The following is an 18,323-nucleotide window of genomic DNA, read 5'->3' as shown; positions in this document are numbered from 1 at the left end:
AGGATTCTATTGTCTCTATGAGTGTGCTTGGAAGTGAGGTTTTGGGAATTATGTCAGGGAAAAGGGGTGTGTGTGGGAGGGAGTTTTGGTGTCCATGGGTCTTGATTGTTTGTTGGTCATTGAGATTAACATGTGTTAATTCTCAATTTAGGTTAGCGATGAGATTGTTTCTCATTGCTTTCAAAAACTCATATTTAAATGGTATTTCCCTTATAGGGTACCATAGCATGCTCTTCGAGTCACTTTTGTGACTCTATGGGCTTGTGAGCAATTCACAAGTCATTTGCAACCAGTTCGTATCAGTGCTCTTTTCCCGTTCCTTTCTTTGTTGTCCAAGTCCAATAGGCGTTCAAAGGAACTTCTCAATGGTTACCAACCCAACCGCTCAATCTTAGATAAAGAAATCATTAGTGGAAGTGGCTTTGGCTCGCCAAGTTCTAAAGAGCGTTGTAAACAAAGTCGTGGTAACAATCAAGGGATCACAAGCGAAGGTCCTGCTACTCGTGTGGGTTTTAGTCACTTGTTTTTACTTTGTTGTGTAAGGTTTGTAAAGGGTCTTAATAACTGTATTAAGTTAGGTTGTTGTAGTTGTAAACTTTGTTTTTATTAATGCAAATTAAGCATATGCTAAAAGAAAAAAATGCTAACAAATTTCATAAAAACATAAATTCTATTTTATCCTTCTATACTCCCCCTCAAGCTTGTGGGTGAAATTTAGATGAACTCCAAGCTTGGATAAGATATGATTATGTTACTTGACTGACAAAACTTCCGTGAGAACATCAACCACCTTTTCTTCTGATGAGACAAGTTATGTGACAATTGATCCAGATGGTATCTTATTTCTAATAAATTGTCTACCTCCACGTGTTTTGTTCGTTCATGAAGGACATGATTACTTACAATGGCTAGAGAAGCTTGGTTTCCACAGTTTAGAAGGGTTGGAGGAAGACGCTTCATGCCTAGATCTTTGAGAAGAGTTGTATGCCATGTCACAACAAGTTAGAGTCGTGGACCTATATTCACTAAACATAGCTGCAACTCTTTGCTTTTCAGCTTTCCAAGAGATGGGAGTATAACCTATTATAATGAAGAAATCAGAGGTGGATTTTCATGAGACAGGTGTTCAGTCATTACTACAATAAGCCGTAAGCTAATTGGCTAAAGCTGAGGCTAGGAGTATTCCTTGAGAAGTTGTTCATGCTAGGCCTCTTAACAACCTTTTAACAGCCTACATACAAGCGGTATGAGGTTGATGCATGTATTGACTAAGAAGCTGCATTGTGAATGATATACGGAGTATTCATCCTTGTGATGGTCAAATATATTAATTAATTTCCCAATCAGTCTTTGTTAGATGTTGGGATTAGGTAGCACATAACCTTTATCTGCACATAGCTTAATATGACTATTCATAGGCAATTTGTAAAGGGTGATATTGTTGTTATCCGTTTGGTATCAATATAATCCTTTATCTTACTACAAACACTAATCTGGTTGTAATTGTTGTTATCCGTTTGGTATCAATATAATCCTTTATCTTACTAAAGAAAAAGATAGAGCCACTTGCATGAAACGTTTTTTTTGTACAACAATTTGTTTTCAATGGTTGTTTTCCAGGTGGAAAATCGATCACTTCCCATGTGTCATTTAATTAAAAAAGGCATCAAATCCAATGTTCATAACTTTGACCCATTCAGGGTTTTTGTACAACATACTTGTAAAAACCCCAATCACTAGTGTCCATTACAACAATCATTAAGTAGAAGAATTCAGGTTCAATATTTGTAAAAGCTAAGTTGGATATTGGAGCAGATCTGTTTGAGCAAGATCAGACATTCGATATACAAAATATTTGAATTATGAGTTAGGATTGTGAGATCTAGCTGTTCTCTTTAAAGGAGGAGGATATGGTTTATGCGAGGGAAATATAACTGGTGATGAGGGTTGAGTGTTTGTAGTAAGTTGAGATTCATCATCAAATAGCTCCAAGTCCGAGTATTTGAAAAAAAGTATCTTCCATGAGAGTACTTGCGGGGTTTGGTGTAGGCAGGGGATGCATATAAGACTCAATTGAGTTAGATGTGAAAGGTAATATGCTCCCATGGACTGTTAAATCTCTTTACCCAAAATGGTGCATAGTCAACAAGTTCAAGAGTTTGTAACCTTTATATGTTGGTGGGTACCCTAGAAAGACACAGGGCACCCCTCTTGGAAACTACTTATCACTTGTATAAATTTGATTACAAGCAAAAGGAAGACCCCATACTTTAAAAGACTGTATCCAAGGAGTTTGTTATGTAGGCACTCAAATGGAGTCTTATTCTTCAATACCGATATGGGTAACCTGTTAAACACGTGAGGGACCATTACGGTCACCCCAATACTTTAGAGGTAGTCCAACTTGGAACTTTAAGGCTTGGGAAATATCTAAAATGTTTTCTTTTCACCCTAGCATTTTGATGGGTCTCTTCACACAAGATGTCTGACGCACTATGCCATGCGAAATGAAGAATTTTTTGCATGGTTCATCAATATCGAATTCCGGAGCATTATCAAATCTTATGAACTTGATTTTCCTTTGAAAGTGAGTCTCAACGTGCATGCATAATAATAAGTAGATTTTCAAGAGACTATGTATGATGTGTATTCAAGAAGATAAACTTGTTGATCTATTGTAATCATCTAACTATGGTGAAAATGTATCCGAATTTACCCTTTTTACATTCTTTGCAAGGCCCATGGATATCAATATGCTTGAGTTTAAAGGATGCAGAAGCATAAGACTCACTTATGGAAAGGGTAATTTGGTGAATTTTGACAAAGGACATGTGACAAAGAGAGAGGAATTTTCTTTTATGTGGGGTTTTTCAAACTCAACCAGTTGCAATTTTGAAAGGGAAGCATACCCTAGTCTATGATGCCAAATGGTGAAAGGGTCTGATTTAGGACCTTTTGTGACAACTATAGAAAATATAGGTGAGTTTTCTGGTTTAGGTAATACGTCAGATGAGTTTTGATTCTCTCTAGGATCTCGTGTAGTGTTGACAACAAAATGTGGACCCTTTCTTAAATTACCAACTCCTTTCAATCGTTTTGTCACTACATTCCCAGCAGAATAGAGACTATCTTATGGTTCCGTTTTCCCCTCAAGAGATTCGGGCGGCCATGTTTAATATTTCTGATAATAAATCTACAGGGCCTGATGGCTTCCCAGCTGCTTTTTTAAAAACCCATTGGGGGTATTGTGAGCCCTAATGTTATCTCCGTTGTTTATTTCTTCCTTGCCCATGGTTATATGCTCAAAGACTGGAATCAGTCCTTCTTGGTTCTTTTGCCAAAAACCCAAAATCCGGTTTAGGTATCTCAGTTCAGACCCATCGGGTTATGTAACGTCATTTACAACTGTATTGCTAAGTGCCTGACGCATCGCATGCGTCTTGTTCTGTCATCTCTAAAGTCTCATAATGTGCTTGTTCCGGGTAGGTTAATGTCTGACGAATGTCTCATTGCCCATGAGTTATTATCTTTTGGCAATAGGGCGTCGGCAAGTAAAAAGTTTTTCCCCGCTATGAAACTTGATATGAATAAGGCCTATGATCTAGTGTGTTGGGATTTCTTATTTCAGGCCTTATAGGCTTTTGGCTTCCCAGCCTATTGGGTCAATATTAGTCGTTAGTGTGTTTCTATAGTTTAATACCAGATTTTGGTGAATGGGGAGCCTACTAGGTCTTTTCATCTTAGGTGTGGCCTCCGACAGGGGGATCCTCTTTCTCCGTATTTGTTTGTCCTTTGTATAGAGGTGTTATCGGCTATTCTTCGTAGGGATGAAAGGTTGAATTTGATCCAGGGGCTCCTTCGTTTCGCACTTGTTCTTTGCAGATGACTCGCTCCTGTTCTTTCGTGTCTCCGGATTCTTGTCAAGCAATGTTGGCAGCATTGTCAGAGTTTAGTTCTATTTCGGGTCAGATTATCAACTACCATAAATCATTTGTCAAGTTCAGCCCGAACGCTCCTCAAGATTGTCGTGATTCTCTAGCTTCTTCGTTACGTTTGGGTCAACGTCTGTCGATTAATCCTTATTTGGGTGTTCAAGTGGACCTGGGGCGCTCTAAGTGTTCATCTTTTTATAGCCTTATCGATTGTATTGCTCGCCGCATTGCGAATTTCTCTTCCCTGACTCTTTCTTCAGTGGCAAAACTGGTGGTCATTAATTCGTTTCTGGTGGCTTCCATCACCCATGTCCTCTCGGTCTTCAAGATTCCTCAGTTTATTTGTGATAAGATCAACTATATGTGTCTTAGGTTTAGTGGCGGTCCTCTCCGGAATCACGGGGCATTCACATGATTCCTTCCTCTATTATACATCTTCCGAAAGGTATGGGTGGCCTGGGGATTAGGCAGATTAATGTTTTCAATCAGGCTCTTCTGGTTAAAAACGCTTGGCGTATATTTCACCATCCCCAGTTACTGATTTCTCGTCTTATGCGAGCTCGTTACCCCGCTTTGTCTCTTGCTGGTTCTACCTCTTCGGTGTCCATGCCATCTCGGGGGTTTCAGAGTCTCCAGCTTGGATTTGAGGTTTTAGATCAGGGTTGCTTGGAAGCCTGGTGCGGGTAACACCATTCATATTATTGCCGACTCTTGGTTTCCTGACACACTGGTCTCCTTTAAAGGTTATGTTATTGACTCAGCTAGACCAACTCATGTTTCCTCTTTACTGGATCCGCGTTCTTACGCGTGGAATATTGAGTTCATCCATCATCTTTTTGATGACAGCACAGCCAGTCAGATTCTGGCTCTAGAGCGGCCTTCTCGCCAATGGATGACTTTATTTACTGGAAATTCTCCCTTGATGGTTTATTCTCGGTTCGGTCTGCTTATGCCATGCCCCTGCGCAACCAACAAACCGTAGTGTCGTCTACATCTGTTCCTTCGGCGGCCTTGTGGAAGCATTTTTGGGGGCTGGATATCCTTCACAAAATCAAGGTTTTCTTTTGGAAACTGCTTCGGTATGGTCTTCCTGTGGCTTCGAATCTCTTCCGGCGTGGCATGCCTGTGGATCCGTGTTGTTCGTTTTTCCATCAGTCTCCTGAGGATAATGAGCACTTGTTCCGGGATTGTCCTTTAATAAGCCTTATGTGGTCTTCTTCTTCCCTTCACCTGTTCCTCCCGGCTTTCGTAGTTTCTATTGAGAATTGGTGTCTTGGCTTTATGGCTAACTGTTCCAAATCGGCCTCGTCTGTTCTTTTGTTGTTGGACCAGTTCATTGCTATATTATGGCCTGTTTGGAATCTGAGGAATAATATTAGGTTCCGGAATCAGGTATGGGATCCGGGTGCTCTAAAGGCTTTAGTGGAGTTATGGACTCGGCGTTGTTCTGCGGTTCGGACCACTCGTCCCTCTTCTGAACTCTGCCGTCTCAGGATTCAGACTTCTTCCTTGTCGAGGGATGCGTTAGGCTCTGGAACAGGTAAGGGGCTAATTTCAACTCGTATGGTCTTCCTCATTATTGATGGGGCTTGGTTGCGTTCTTCAAATGAAGTTGGGTTAGGTTGGGTCCTTCAAGATCCCCGGACCCTCTGTCACATTGGGGGCGGGGCCCAGGCTTGTGTTCCAGGTTCTGCGCTTTAGGCTGAGTTATTAGTCTGTCTTTGGGCTTTGCGGATGGTTATTCGTCGAGGTTTTTCAATAGTTTGTATGATGTCTGACTCAGCCTTCCTGACCGGCCTGCTGTCTAGGTTGGATCCGGGTCCCATCTCGATTGCTTGGTCATTTCATGATGTTCGTAGCATGATCCAGTCTTTGGAGTCGTTTTCAATTCGCAAGGTCTCTCGCCATGCTGTTTTGTCAGCTCATGTGTTGGCTTCAGCGGCTCGGCGTCGTCAGCTTTTCCGTTATAGGTTTTGATTGTTTGTCTGTTGTTTCTTGTCAAAAAAAAAATACATCTAATTAGATATCACAAAATTTGGAAATGAATAGCACTCCGGAGTTGTTATCACTGACAAGCTGTTGGACTGACAACAAGCTATTTGAAATATAAGCACCTACAACACATTTTGCGAAATTCTTAGTTATATCCATTGTCCCTATACGTGATATGATTGCAGTATTTCTTGTATGAAGCTTGATAGTAGAAAAGTATTTTGATGCGTTGTATAAGCTTGTGAAAATGTGGTTCATATGGTCGGATGCACCAAAATAACAAAAATCCTCTCCTCTCCATACCCAACAGCATTGTGACAAGATGTCATACCCGAGAAATGATTGTCCAACTCGTCATCATTTTCTGAACCTTTAAGGGCTTGAGTTATCAATCTAGGTATCATTCTCACAAGTTCCTCAAATTTTCATTGAGAAAATATCATTATTGTGGGCTGCATTACTCTGAGCATTTGTTATTGTTTTAGGTGTGTTGCTTTTTCGTTTGTTGTTGTTGTTGTTGTTGTTGTTCCAGTTTGGAGCTGATGAGATCTGACCTATTTTTTGAGGGAACTTCAATTCCCGTGCTTAGAATGTCTCACTTAGGGTAACCTGTTACATCTCAACATTTCTCTCTATAATATCCTCTTCGTACACATGCTTTACGGATCAAAATTCTATCGGATTGCCTTTTGCTATACATAGCTGACATCCCAGTCTCAAGTTAAGACAAGATTTGTCTTTGAGATTACTCTTGTTGTATATATAACTGATTAACTGATCTAGAAGTTTCAATAGCAAGGAAAGGATTCATAAGGAGAAGATTACTTCTAATAACACCGTAGATCTCATGTAGCCATTTAAGACCGGCATGGAAGAGTTCAGCCTTCTCTTTCTGGTTTTTGGATTGCATGTAGGAGAGTTTGGCACATCAACAGTAATATATTCTAAAACAGCTACGTAGCATATTCATGGACTCTAGTTCCTTTATACACCATTCGAGGTAATAAAATAATCATAATTAGAAGCAAAAGTTTGTTCTAGTTTTAGCATGGAGGTTATGTTGGTTTTACTTCCTACTTGAATTCCCCAAAGATAGAAAAATGAAAGATTAACAACGAATTAGGGAAGATGTGAGTAGGTGCTTTTTACCTATGTGACCATTCTAAGGGCACGCTTGGATTGGGTGTAATTGATTATGAGGGTAATAAAAGTCAAACCGCCATAATAAAAGGACAATGAAGGAGAATTGTGGTGGTTGCATGGAGGGTGGTGTGCTGGTATTGTGATAAGAAGTTGTGGTAGTGGTGGTGTTGTGAGGAGAAGGGAGGAAGAGGGGAAGTAATTACCCCACAAATGAGGGTAATAATCACCCTATTGGGTTGGTGGGTAACTATTCCCCCCATGATGAGGGTATTTGTTCCACATTCCCTTTTATTTTCTTCTTGCCAACACTAGTTTGTTCCCTTTGCCACCACTTCATCCCCTCATCACCACCTTCAATTACCTTAGTTTGACTTTTATTACCCCTTCAATATATTCCCCTCAATCCAAGCATGCCCTAAGAGATATTCGTTCATCTTATGATGGTCATATGCATGATTCATCCCGATTAAAAATGCACGCTTTGGGGAAATCCTCTTCACTGCATCAAGTGTCTTTAATTATGAAACAAAAAACAGTTTATAATTATTAAATATTTGCATGCACCGTAGAGAATATATATGTAGCTCTGAATTAAACTGATGCATTTTAGAGAATTTTAATGCTATCTACCGTCTTTATTTTAAGTGAGTTCTCATACAAAAGGTCTTGCGCGCATAAGGTGCACAATAAATTTATTGTACACCAATATAACTTTTACTCATTTTCTTGTAACTTTAATCTAGTTTTGCTTAACTTTTATATTACTAAAAAAAAGTTGATAGATAAACATTTTAAAGGGTTATAGGATTAATTTTATACATTATTAGTGATTTTGAAGAAATAAGTTTTATTAAAATGAAAAAAAAAATTCACTAAAAAATAGATAACTTTTACATATATAAACTTGACTTTTAAGCATTTTGAGTTAACTTTTACTCTAGTGTACAATATTTATTGTACGACCCTTGTAAAATAAACGATACTCCCTCTGTATTTATTTAAGGGATACACTTGTCTTTTCCGGCCGTATTTATTTAAAAGATACACTTGCCATTTTTAGTAACTTATCAACCCACCATCTAATTAAATAATATATTTACACCCCACCCCCACCCCCACCCCCCACTCCCTAAAATGACATGGTCCCCACTTGTTTTTCTTATTAAAATATCTACTCAACCCCACTTGTTTTATTACTTTATTTCATTCAATTCTTTTTGTTAATACCCGTGTCCGGCCAAATGTATCTCTTAAATAAATACGGAGGGAGTACAACTCAATATGGAACACACAAAAGCTTACCTCGGGGAAGCAAAAGTGTGTGTTTCGATGACCATTCTGGAAAATTAAAACAAGGAAATGATGAATAAATGTAAGTTATTGTACTTGTAAATCGATATTCAGTATCCTACACTTTTTGAACATATTCGATCTTCTCTTTTTTTATCTTCTTGATTTATTTATTTTGAGTTTTAAAAAAGCATAACCCAGACACTGATCATCTCTTTATATATGACGAACAAAACCAACATGATCTTACTTGATTTAATAATTGAAAAAGAGTTGCTATATACTCTGAAATAGGAATTAGAGTGCACTTTACCAAATAAATACAGTTGGTATCCAAGATAAGAAGGTCCAGCTCCGCTCCTCTGCCTTTTGAGATAGCTGCAAATTAAATAGTATCCTTATGCCCGGCATTAACACTAGTCTAATTGAACATCATGATAGAAAATAACATTATATTTTTGCAGTGAATATTTTCTTAACTCTGGCAGATTTTTATATAACTAATTATTGGTCTTTCAATTCATTAACCAAATGAAGAACAATGAAGCTAAAGAGTAAAGATAAAGGCAAGATATATACTCGGAGAATGCTCACCATATTCTGTAGATGAAGGAAAGCGAGAAACATCAGAGACGTAGGCTACCTTAGATTTGTCACCAAACAGAAAACCTAGAGCGATATAATCCTCCCCATGCATCACCTGTTATTCTTGTTTGGTTAGTATTTGATAGACAAGGAGTGAGAAAAGATGAAGGATTTATATATTGAAAACATAACTACTACAGTACTCCGTACAATTTAAAAGAAAGAAGAAAATATATAGAGAGCATTTAACTGGTAAAGGATGAAATTGCAGTCCTGAAGCAATGAATGGCTTTTCACAATGGTTTTCAATTAATCTCCAATCTACAAAGGCTGCTTCTCCTATTCCTTTGTTCTGCTTATGCGCTATCTTATTACACAGGTGAGGAAATCTAGCCACAACACTGATATATATAAAAAGGTCACAATCTTGAGCAACAGATCGATTATTACAAAAGATTGAAAGGCAAAGCAGTCTATACCTATCAAATGAGTGAAGCTAGAAATATTACATTACCTATCAACACATTCCTGAGTGCCATAAACTGGAATAGCACTATCTTCATTATTCACACAGTCTAAGTCATTGATCCCAAGGACTGCATCAGCATGCTCGTGTGTAAATAACACCTGCAATTATTCATATATTTCGTCAAATTTTTTACATTACCAGCTGCGTGCAAAGGATGGTTAAACTGAAATATTCAAGAAACAACTGTTTCTACCTCTAAAAACCCTACAGTTCACACAGTTAACCGAATCATTGTTTAGTTTTGACAACATTTTATCAAGGATAGCTAAAATGGAATATGATTAGTATTTTACATTCATAATATAGGTATAAAGTTCCAAATATGACTAGTCTGTGGAATAATCTTGTGATTAGATGATGCCGTTCAAGGTTTCATACGCCTAGTGAACGTTTGTCATGTAAACAAGTAAAACTTAACAACCCTTTGAAAGCAGCAGAGTTATTGTTAACCACTTTTAATCATTTTCATAAAAAGGAATTCAGGCACAAAGCTATACAGAGTTACAAACCAATAACCTTCACGTCGTCCGTACTTATGCAGACTTTTATTTTCAATATAGGGACATAACATTTGGCAACATATAAAATAATACCTTGTTTTGTCTGTCCCTTTTTCAAAATATTACAAGGTCAGAAAATTTCTACTTAAGATATCCCCTTTAATATTTTTTACCCTTTAAAAATTTCAGAGGCTTTTATTTGTGTACTAGATAAAATGTAAGGCTATAAACTCACAGAATCAATCCGAGGAACTTTGTAGTGTGTGAACCATCGAAGAACTTGCTCTCTGAAAGTCTTGCCAACATCAATTATGATATACTTATGGTCACCATTTTCCTGACAATAATCTATGAGCAAAGATGTATTGCACCTGTACATCAACAAAAAAAATAATATCTTTAGTACTCCCTCTTTTTCTAAATAACTATTGAATTTGCACAATGATTTTGTTTTTTTTTCTAATAGTAAGTAGTAAAGAAAACCATTTATTATAGACATAATTCCAATGTATCATAATTTTAGAAATATTTTTCTGCAGTGAGTTTGTCTTGGAAATACTCGAACTTCCGATAAATATATTGTTACAATTCCCACACAATTCCATAATAATGATCGGTATTTTCGTGCAGTTATAAAAATTATCAATGTGGAAGTCACATTGTTATTCTAAAAGTGACAATTACTTAGGAACAGAGTATGTTAGTTCAAGCGACCATTATTTAAGAATGGAAGGAGTAAATTGTTTGGTGGATTCGTCTAAATATAGTGTTTCAATGTATAACTATTACTAATATATATAATTAAAGATAATTGTCAAAGCTGTGCATTGAAAAATATTCAAACAAATTGTTGCAATTCTAAGAAAACATATGAAGATAAGATTCCATTGTGTTGTTTTTTGTACATGACTATCTTAATCCTTCTTCTCTCTTCTCACTCCTCTTCTATATTTTTTTGGCAATTTAGGCCAAAATAGCTCGGAAATTAGACTATTTTCGTCCCTTTTCTTGTTTTCTTTTGATTTCTTATTTTCCCTTTTTTTTTTTTGTTATTTTGGTTCCCAATTTTCTAGATTTTTCAGTTTTTGCTTGTTTTTTTTATTCTTATTCATGAAAGATCGATAATTTTATTTTTAGGGTTTCAATAATTGGGAAAATGATCTAGATTCGTATAGGTTTAGAGTTTGTCATCAACTTATTGATCGGAACAATTAGTGTGCATATTGCGAAAGGATAAAATATAATTGCTCGTATCAAGTTAGAAGGGGCAGAGTACGAGTGAGATCCTGGCCACCAAACACCAAATATCATGGATTTTTAATGCTCATTTCATCTTTACCTTACCCTTTAGATCTTGACTTGGGGATTGAACCCGTATCATTGACCTACCATATATTTTGGGTCATTCCATCATCATGGCTCTATTCTTCACAACTTTCATCCATAATCACTAACCTTCTTAAGATTAACCATAATAATCATCCCCAATCACTCAACACCATTTCTTAATTGAGTGTTTCATTTCACTAAGTTTCACATCGCGTCTCCGAAGTGAGAAACATTACTCACTCATTCATCATTCACGTCTCCAAAAGTGAGAGACTTTGCTCATTCACACTTCATCTATCTTTTGAATTTTTTTTAGTGTTATATTTTTCTTTATCTCATGGGGTCCACTAATAATATTTTATTATTTCGTGTCACCACTTGTCTTTTCTTTGAATACTAATACCCGCGTAGTATTTTCTTACAAATTGTTTATTCCCACTAACCCCATTTAAACCTTATTTTAATAAAACTAGCTTTTACCCGCGTAATACATGGCATTCTTAGCTTATAATTTTGGCTATACTGTCTATATAGTATAGGAAATAATACGGACTTTTTTGGGTGATATATAATACGGAATTTTGAAATAATAGAAGATGATAGATTTGGAATGTGATAAATTATTAAAATAGGAATGGGAAACAAAAAAACTTAATTGTATGAGAAAAAAATATTAAAAATAATAAGAAGAAAGGATAGATAAAGAGGGAAACAAAAGATGAATTTTACAAAAAAAAAAAATATTTTTAATTAGTTGGACGACATGTGGTATCATTTTTTTCAAAACTTCTTATTTTAAAGTATAGTGTATATATTGATTAATTTACCTTAAGCTCCTTTTTTTACATATACTTCTAAAACTCTATAACGGTCAAAGTATATGAATATATCAAGATATGAAGGGAGCATATTACTTTGGAATCTGAAACAATAAAGTGGAAACTAAACTATGGATGTATAGAGAACATTTAAGTTCTTATAGAACAAAAACATTAGGAGAAACAAGTGACAGCCTGGTCAAACAAGAATGTCTCGATATTTAATTTTATTGATTACTTTAAGTATTTAAGACATAAAGTTATTTCAGGGGATTAAAACAGCGCGTCGAGGGCCTTGTATTTCTCAGCTTTTCTTCCAGACAACACTATGGTTTTCTTTAAAGCCACAGATGTTGCATGTACAAAATTGGAAAGTATTCTTAATCGTTTCTGCAATATTTCGGGACAAGAGTTAAAATTTACAGAAATCTTTTATTAATTTCAGTCTAAATACACTAGTTGAAGACCAAGGAAGGTTTAAAGATATTCTCCGGATGCCACAAGTTTCTCAATTTCAACCTCATCTGGGGTTTCCAATTTAAGTACTGGGGAAAAGGTCATCCCATTTTCATTTCATGATAGATAAAGTTGGGAGCCTTATTTTTTCTTGGAATATTATTCATTTATCTCAGCAACATAAATTGGTCCTTATTAACTCCGGCGTGATCTCTATGTTGGCTCACATCCTTAACTGTTTTAAAATTCCACTGGGAGTTACAAATAAGATTGACGTTGTGATCACCAGGTTCTTATGGGCCAAACAAGGAGCGTCGGGGATGCGTTGGGTTAGGAAAAAGATTATTCATCTTCCTCGTGGCATGGGGGGCATGGGAATAAGTAAGGTGTCCTCTTTCAATGAGGGATTCTTAATGAAGCAAGCTTGGAGATTATACAAGAATCCGCAACTTTTGTTATCTTCAATTTTTCGAGCTAAAGGTCTTTCATCCTTAATATCCGGAAGACGAGAAGTAGTTCGAGGTAAGATTTCTTGGGGTTTTAGGGGAATTCTTAAGGTTGAACAAGTACTTTTACAAGGTTGTTCGTGGAATATTAGTTCGGGGACTAAGGTTACGGATGGAAATGACAAATGGGTTCAAGGTCGGATTTCGGTGTTTTCATCTTTAGTGAAACTGAATGACGCCAAGCATTGGGTGGTGTTTGAATTTATTCAACCTGATAATATTTGATGGGAAGTTAGGGAAGTTTGGGAGTTCTTTGCGACAAATGATGCTCGTTGTATACAGTCAATAGAATTTCCATATTCCCCACAAGAAGATTTCTTGGTTTGATCTTATCACCGAACAGGTAATTTTACAGTTAAATCAGGTTACGCTTATTTGTTAGACTCAATCCAAGATGATTATACACGAGCTTCTCTCGCCCCGTCAACGGTGTTCTTTAAGGCTTTATGGGGCCTAAATATTCTTCCAAAGTGGAAGTTGTTCCTCTGGAAACTTATGATGGGAGGTCTAGCGGTTAAGGTAAATTTGTGCTCCAGAGGGATACAAATGGAGTCATAATGCGATGTTTGTGGTTCTCAGGTTGAAGACTTGCATCATGTGTTTCGGATGTATCCATCGACACAAAAAGTTTGGATGAGTGGATCATTGGGAATTCACTCAGTTTTTTTTAAGCTCGGATGGTCATTTAGGTGATAGGTAGCCACACTTTATTGGTAATCTTTGGGTTCTTTGGGTTTCTAAAAATAATAGGGTTTTCAGGGTCAGATTGGGACCTTTAGTTCGACGCTCATCAACATTACTGAAGTTATGGAACAACACCGGTTCTTTCTTACGTTTATGGCAAAGGATTTACAATCCCAACAAATGTCTCAGACCTCCATTCCACTAGGTTTCCATCGAGTAATATTGGAAGAGAAGAAATGGTACTTTCTTCGTTAAGGCTTCAAGTGGATGTTGCATGGACGAAGTCCAATTTCAGAGTTGGTATGGGTTGGCATCTTCATTCAGAAGAAGAACTTGTCAACAGCTCATTCGACCACGTGAAGGGATTTGTAGTGGTATGACATCTTCAACAGCTCATGCGGAGGCTCGATGGAGTAGATCTTGTCTCGGTCCATTAATACAATAACTATTTTTACACATTCCTCAACTCTGGTCTCTAATTTACAAGATGGTAGGAACCAAGATTTCCAACTACAATGGATTCTTAACAGAATTCGGCGGAAAGGAAAATGCTTTAAACATTGTGTTATCTCAAAGTGGATCGTGGTCAAGTACAACAAGCGCATGGTTTTGCAAAAGAAGCTTCTCGGATAGGGGGTCGTTTGCGGGAATTTCCTTTGAACTAGATTAGTTTTGTTTAGTTTAATTTTATTTATGTATGTTAAGCTGACGTCAAAAAAAAAAGAGTATATAAGACCATTTCCTTCGCATAATATAGGTAACCATTATGATTTTTTTTTTTTTTTGATACCAAGCAGCATAGAGTGGAAATATTTCATTTTTTAACCAAAAGATTGAACAGTTTATCCCAATTAGAAGCACTTTGAGGGAGGGTTCTTCTTACCATTCCTCCTCTCTCAAAGTGTTTAGTCTGCTAACTCGCAGTGGTAGTCTTAACCATTTTTCTTGGGGAGGGGGGGGGGGCGTATCAAAAAATAAAATTCTATTGCGGAAGTACTCGTAAGAACTAAATCACAATTTTGTTATGCTACGTATTTTTCTTTCACTCTATATGGACTATGGAGTACTCTCTTTCTCTCCCTTTCTTACTGGCCCCTTTGTGCCTGGGACCTAGACCTGACAAACAAGTCGTTTTGATCGGATTCGGATCGGGCCATTCAAGTCGGGTCATTTCGGGTTATTTTTTTGGGTCGGTTTTGGGTAGGGGTCGAGTCCATTCGAATTTCAGGTAACTTCGATTTTTATAAATTGGGTCGGGTCTGGTTCAGATCAAGATTTCGGGTTAATATCGGATCGGTTCGTATTAGATCGTTTCATATCAGATCGGGTTTTTCGGGTTATATCGGATTTTTCGGGTTGGATAATATTTTCCAGGTTTCGAGTTTTGATTAGGTTATTTCTCTTTAGATTTGGTGGTCACAATCATAAAATTATCAAAGCTTTTTCCTTTAACACAATAGAGTATAAACTAATAAAAAGAAAATAATAACAATAATAATAAATTAAATAATAATACTTCCCTTGTTATTTTTTAAATGATACAATTATTTAGGCACGTTTGCCAATCCATGATTTCAAACATTAATATCTTCAATTATGGATAAGAAAAAATTATAAAAATTTGATATTTAAAAAGTATTTATTGAGACGAATCTAATAAGACCCCACACGACTATAATTTTTCTTAAGTATAAATCACAAAAGGAAGTCAAATTAAAGGATCTTGTATGAATAGTGTCAAAAATCCAATTGTGTCATGTAAATAAGAACGGAGGAAATATTACGAAAGCTAAAAAAAATTGTATTTAAAAAACATTGGTAAATTCGAGTTGCTCTTCGGTTCGGGTTGATTTAAATTTTACAGTTATTTTCGGTTTGGGTTAGTTTGGTTTCGAGTGAAGATCAGTTCAAGTACTACGGTTCGGGTCGTTCGGGTATCGGGTCATTTCAGGTCATTTCAGGTCAAATCACTTCTGGGTCGGTTTCGATTTCGGGTCGGTTCTATTTGGTTTTCGGGTTAATTTCGGGTCGTCGTTTCGGATTAATTTCGGGTTATAGATCGGATTAATCAGGTCGGTTTTTTGGACCCGGGTCAGTTTTACCAGGTCTACTGGGACCCACCTAAATTTAACACTTTTTGATTAAAGAAATCTGATGTAAGAGTTCCCTGCGTTACTGTTGCCAAGTTCTCAGGCGGAAATTCCCATGTGCTGAGCCTGTTTTACTATTTTACTTTTTATTGTTTGATTTGGGCCAAGATTTTAGGGGGGTCATGCCTTGCCCACCAGAAAGAAGATCCGCCTCTGCTAACTCGGATCAGGTTAACCCATACAGAGTTCCAACTCAACATATCACTTTATTTTTACTCATGGAAAAAATTATGAATATTTGCTATTCACTACTCCGTACTTCGTATTTTTTTAATCAAATTTTGATACTTACCATTTAATAATATTTTTTTTTATTAGTGTTTAAATGGTTTAGAAAATATTTATACACCCGGGTGCACAATGCTCATTGTGCACCCTATTTTTAAAAGAACATATAGTTCAAATGCAAAGAACATATCATTTATATTAATAGAACATATACTAAATGAACATATAGTTCAAATCCATAGTACATATGTTGCAAATATTCATTTGTATATGTACATTGAAATCATTCTTCATGTTCTTTAGATACACAACAAATGTTCTTCAGGGTGCACCATGAACACTGTGCACCCGGGTGTATAATCCAAATTACGCTCGTAATTATTCCGGAACTTTTTTGTCCTTTTTTGTCATTTTTGAATCCCACCAACCGATTTTCATTATAATAATAGTTTTTGATCTTAGGTGATGCCCTATTTCATTGTATGAAAAACCATATTTATGTTATTACATATAATAAAAATGTGATTAAATTCTTTTATTATTTAATTTTTTACTATTTTGTCATTAGATATATTTTGTTTTTAAAGAAAGAAATCAAATATGATATAGATTGGTGCAGAAGTCTTTATTGTTTGAAATTCGAGGTAATACAAACAATATTTCTATTTTTGATAGTATGTAATGTAATTGCATAAAGTAAAGTAAGACCGTTTGAAGAGGGAAGATGAAGTGATAGATGAACTTGATTATAATCGGTTTTAATACATTGGAACGTTGACTTCATCAAGAACCAAACAAAGCATATAACAAAGAATACAAATGATGAGACCATTCATTATCAAGTGGGTATTTTATTGGGAATAAATCTCCATGTGAATTACCATAAAGTAAAAATATTCAAATTCAACCAAATATCATCTAACCAATTTTCGAAAAATTTAAAAAAGAAATGAATTTTTGAATGAGTACAAACTTTTCTATAAGACAGTCTTACACAAAAGATCACTTTGATATCATATCAGTTAGGCAATGGAATCAATTAGTTAAGCATTTAAACTAATTAGTTAAGCACTGAAACCAATTAGTTAAGCAAAGGAAGTAATTAGTTAAACAAGTGAATCAATTAATTAAGTAATGTAACCAATTAGTTAAGAAATTAAACCAATTAGTTAAGCAACTAAGGTGGTCTTTCCGGTAAGGCGGTCTTACACAAAAGTTGCCGTTTGATGAGAGATAACTACCTAAATGAACCAAAGAAGCACTAAATTAAAAGAGAGAAAAGGGAAGTAAAAAAAACCTGTAGTTAGGATTGTTTTGGGGTGGAATTTTGACGGAGAGAGAACAAACGGGGCACGGAGGATGAGACGGTTGTATTAAGCACCGCGCACTTGGTACTCCAGAAGAGCATCCGGTGCCCAGGAATATTAAACCTGACTTTCCATTATCGCCATCTGCTGATGCTTTGTTTCGCCTCTCCATTTCTTTAGTTGCGACTTGCGAGTTTTATGTGAATCATTGTTATAATACGACTTGCATCATTGTTTAACATTCACCTGCTCAAAAACTATTCATTTTTTTTAATATTAGCATATACTAATTCCGTTTTTTAATGATCTTTACAAATTACACTTCTCTTTACTCTGTTTCATAATTTTTTTAACATTATGTTTTAGGAAAATTTGTCTAAAAGGACCTTTTAAAACACAAAAATTGTGGGAAATGACCTTTTAAAAAAAAGGTTGTGAAAGAAGACCCAATTGAATTTTTTTGTTGTGAATAAGGACCATAAGCCATATTCTGGTGGCCAACGACTGTTTTCCTGCGTTGACCATCACGTGACACGCACGTGTATAACAACTTTTTTTTTAAAAAAAGTTTCCCTCCAAGTTTCCCCCACCCCCAATTAATTTATTCAGATCTTAAAAAAAAATCGATTTTCTCTCTCCTACTCTGCTGCTCCTCCACCATTTTCTTCTTCCTTCAAACCACGAATTTCTTCTCCCCAGTTGAAATCAACCAAATTCGCGCAACCCAATTGCTTGTCGGTCCATTTCGTACGAGATAACACTAAAAGCCCTAATTTTTTTTCATCAAATTTCTCCAATTTTTTGGTTCTTGAAATTAGGGTTCTTAGAGTTACCTAATTTCAAGAATCGATTTTTTTTTTAAAGATCTGAATAA

General features: G+C 36.1%; 1 protein-coding gene across 6 annotated transcripts in view; it reads right to left on the bottom strand.

The window, feature by feature from the left end:
* Nucleotides 1-17,687, bottom strand: part of LOC110790555 (putative hydrolase C777.06c) — a 39,916-nt gene extending 22,229 nt beyond the window's left edge. For 2 of the 6 annotated variants that reach the window (XM_021995331.2, XM_056828015.1), the window contains exons 1-7: nucleotides 17,440-17,684; nucleotides 10,207-10,342; nucleotides 9,457-9,569; nucleotides 9,193-9,343; nucleotides 8,952-9,057; nucleotides 8,671-8,735; nucleotides 8,370-8,405 (exon numbers count right to left, since the gene is read on the bottom strand). In XM_021995331.2, the coding sequence (XP_021851023.1) occupies nucleotides 8,370-8,405; nucleotides 8,671-8,735; nucleotides 8,952-9,057; nucleotides 9,193-9,343; nucleotides 9,457-9,569; nucleotides 10,207-10,342; nucleotides 17,440-17,621 (789 nt within the window). In that variant the 5' untranslated portion in view covers nucleotides 17,622-17,684. Of the gene's footprint in view, nucleotides 1-7,096; nucleotides 7,580-8,369; nucleotides 8,406-8,670; nucleotides 8,736-8,951; nucleotides 9,058-9,192; nucleotides 9,344-9,456; nucleotides 9,570-10,206; nucleotides 10,343-17,439 lie in introns of those variants that run through there. The other 4 variants (XM_056828018.1, XM_056828017.1, XM_056828014.1 and 1 more) reach the window with 3 other exon arrangements.
* Nucleotides 17,688-18,323: the final 636 nt, after the last annotated feature.

This window comes from Spinacia oleracea, chromosome 5 (genome assembly GCF_020520425.1).
Source record: "Spinacia oleracea cultivar Varoflay chromosome 5, BTI_SOV_V1, whole genome shotgun sequence".
NCBI classification, from domain to species: domain Eukaryota; kingdom Viridiplantae; phylum Streptophyta; class Magnoliopsida; order Caryophyllales; family Amaranthaceae; genus Spinacia; species Spinacia oleracea.
Note: the sequence above shows the minus strand (reverse complement) of the source record. Positions and strands in the feature narration are given on the sequence as shown.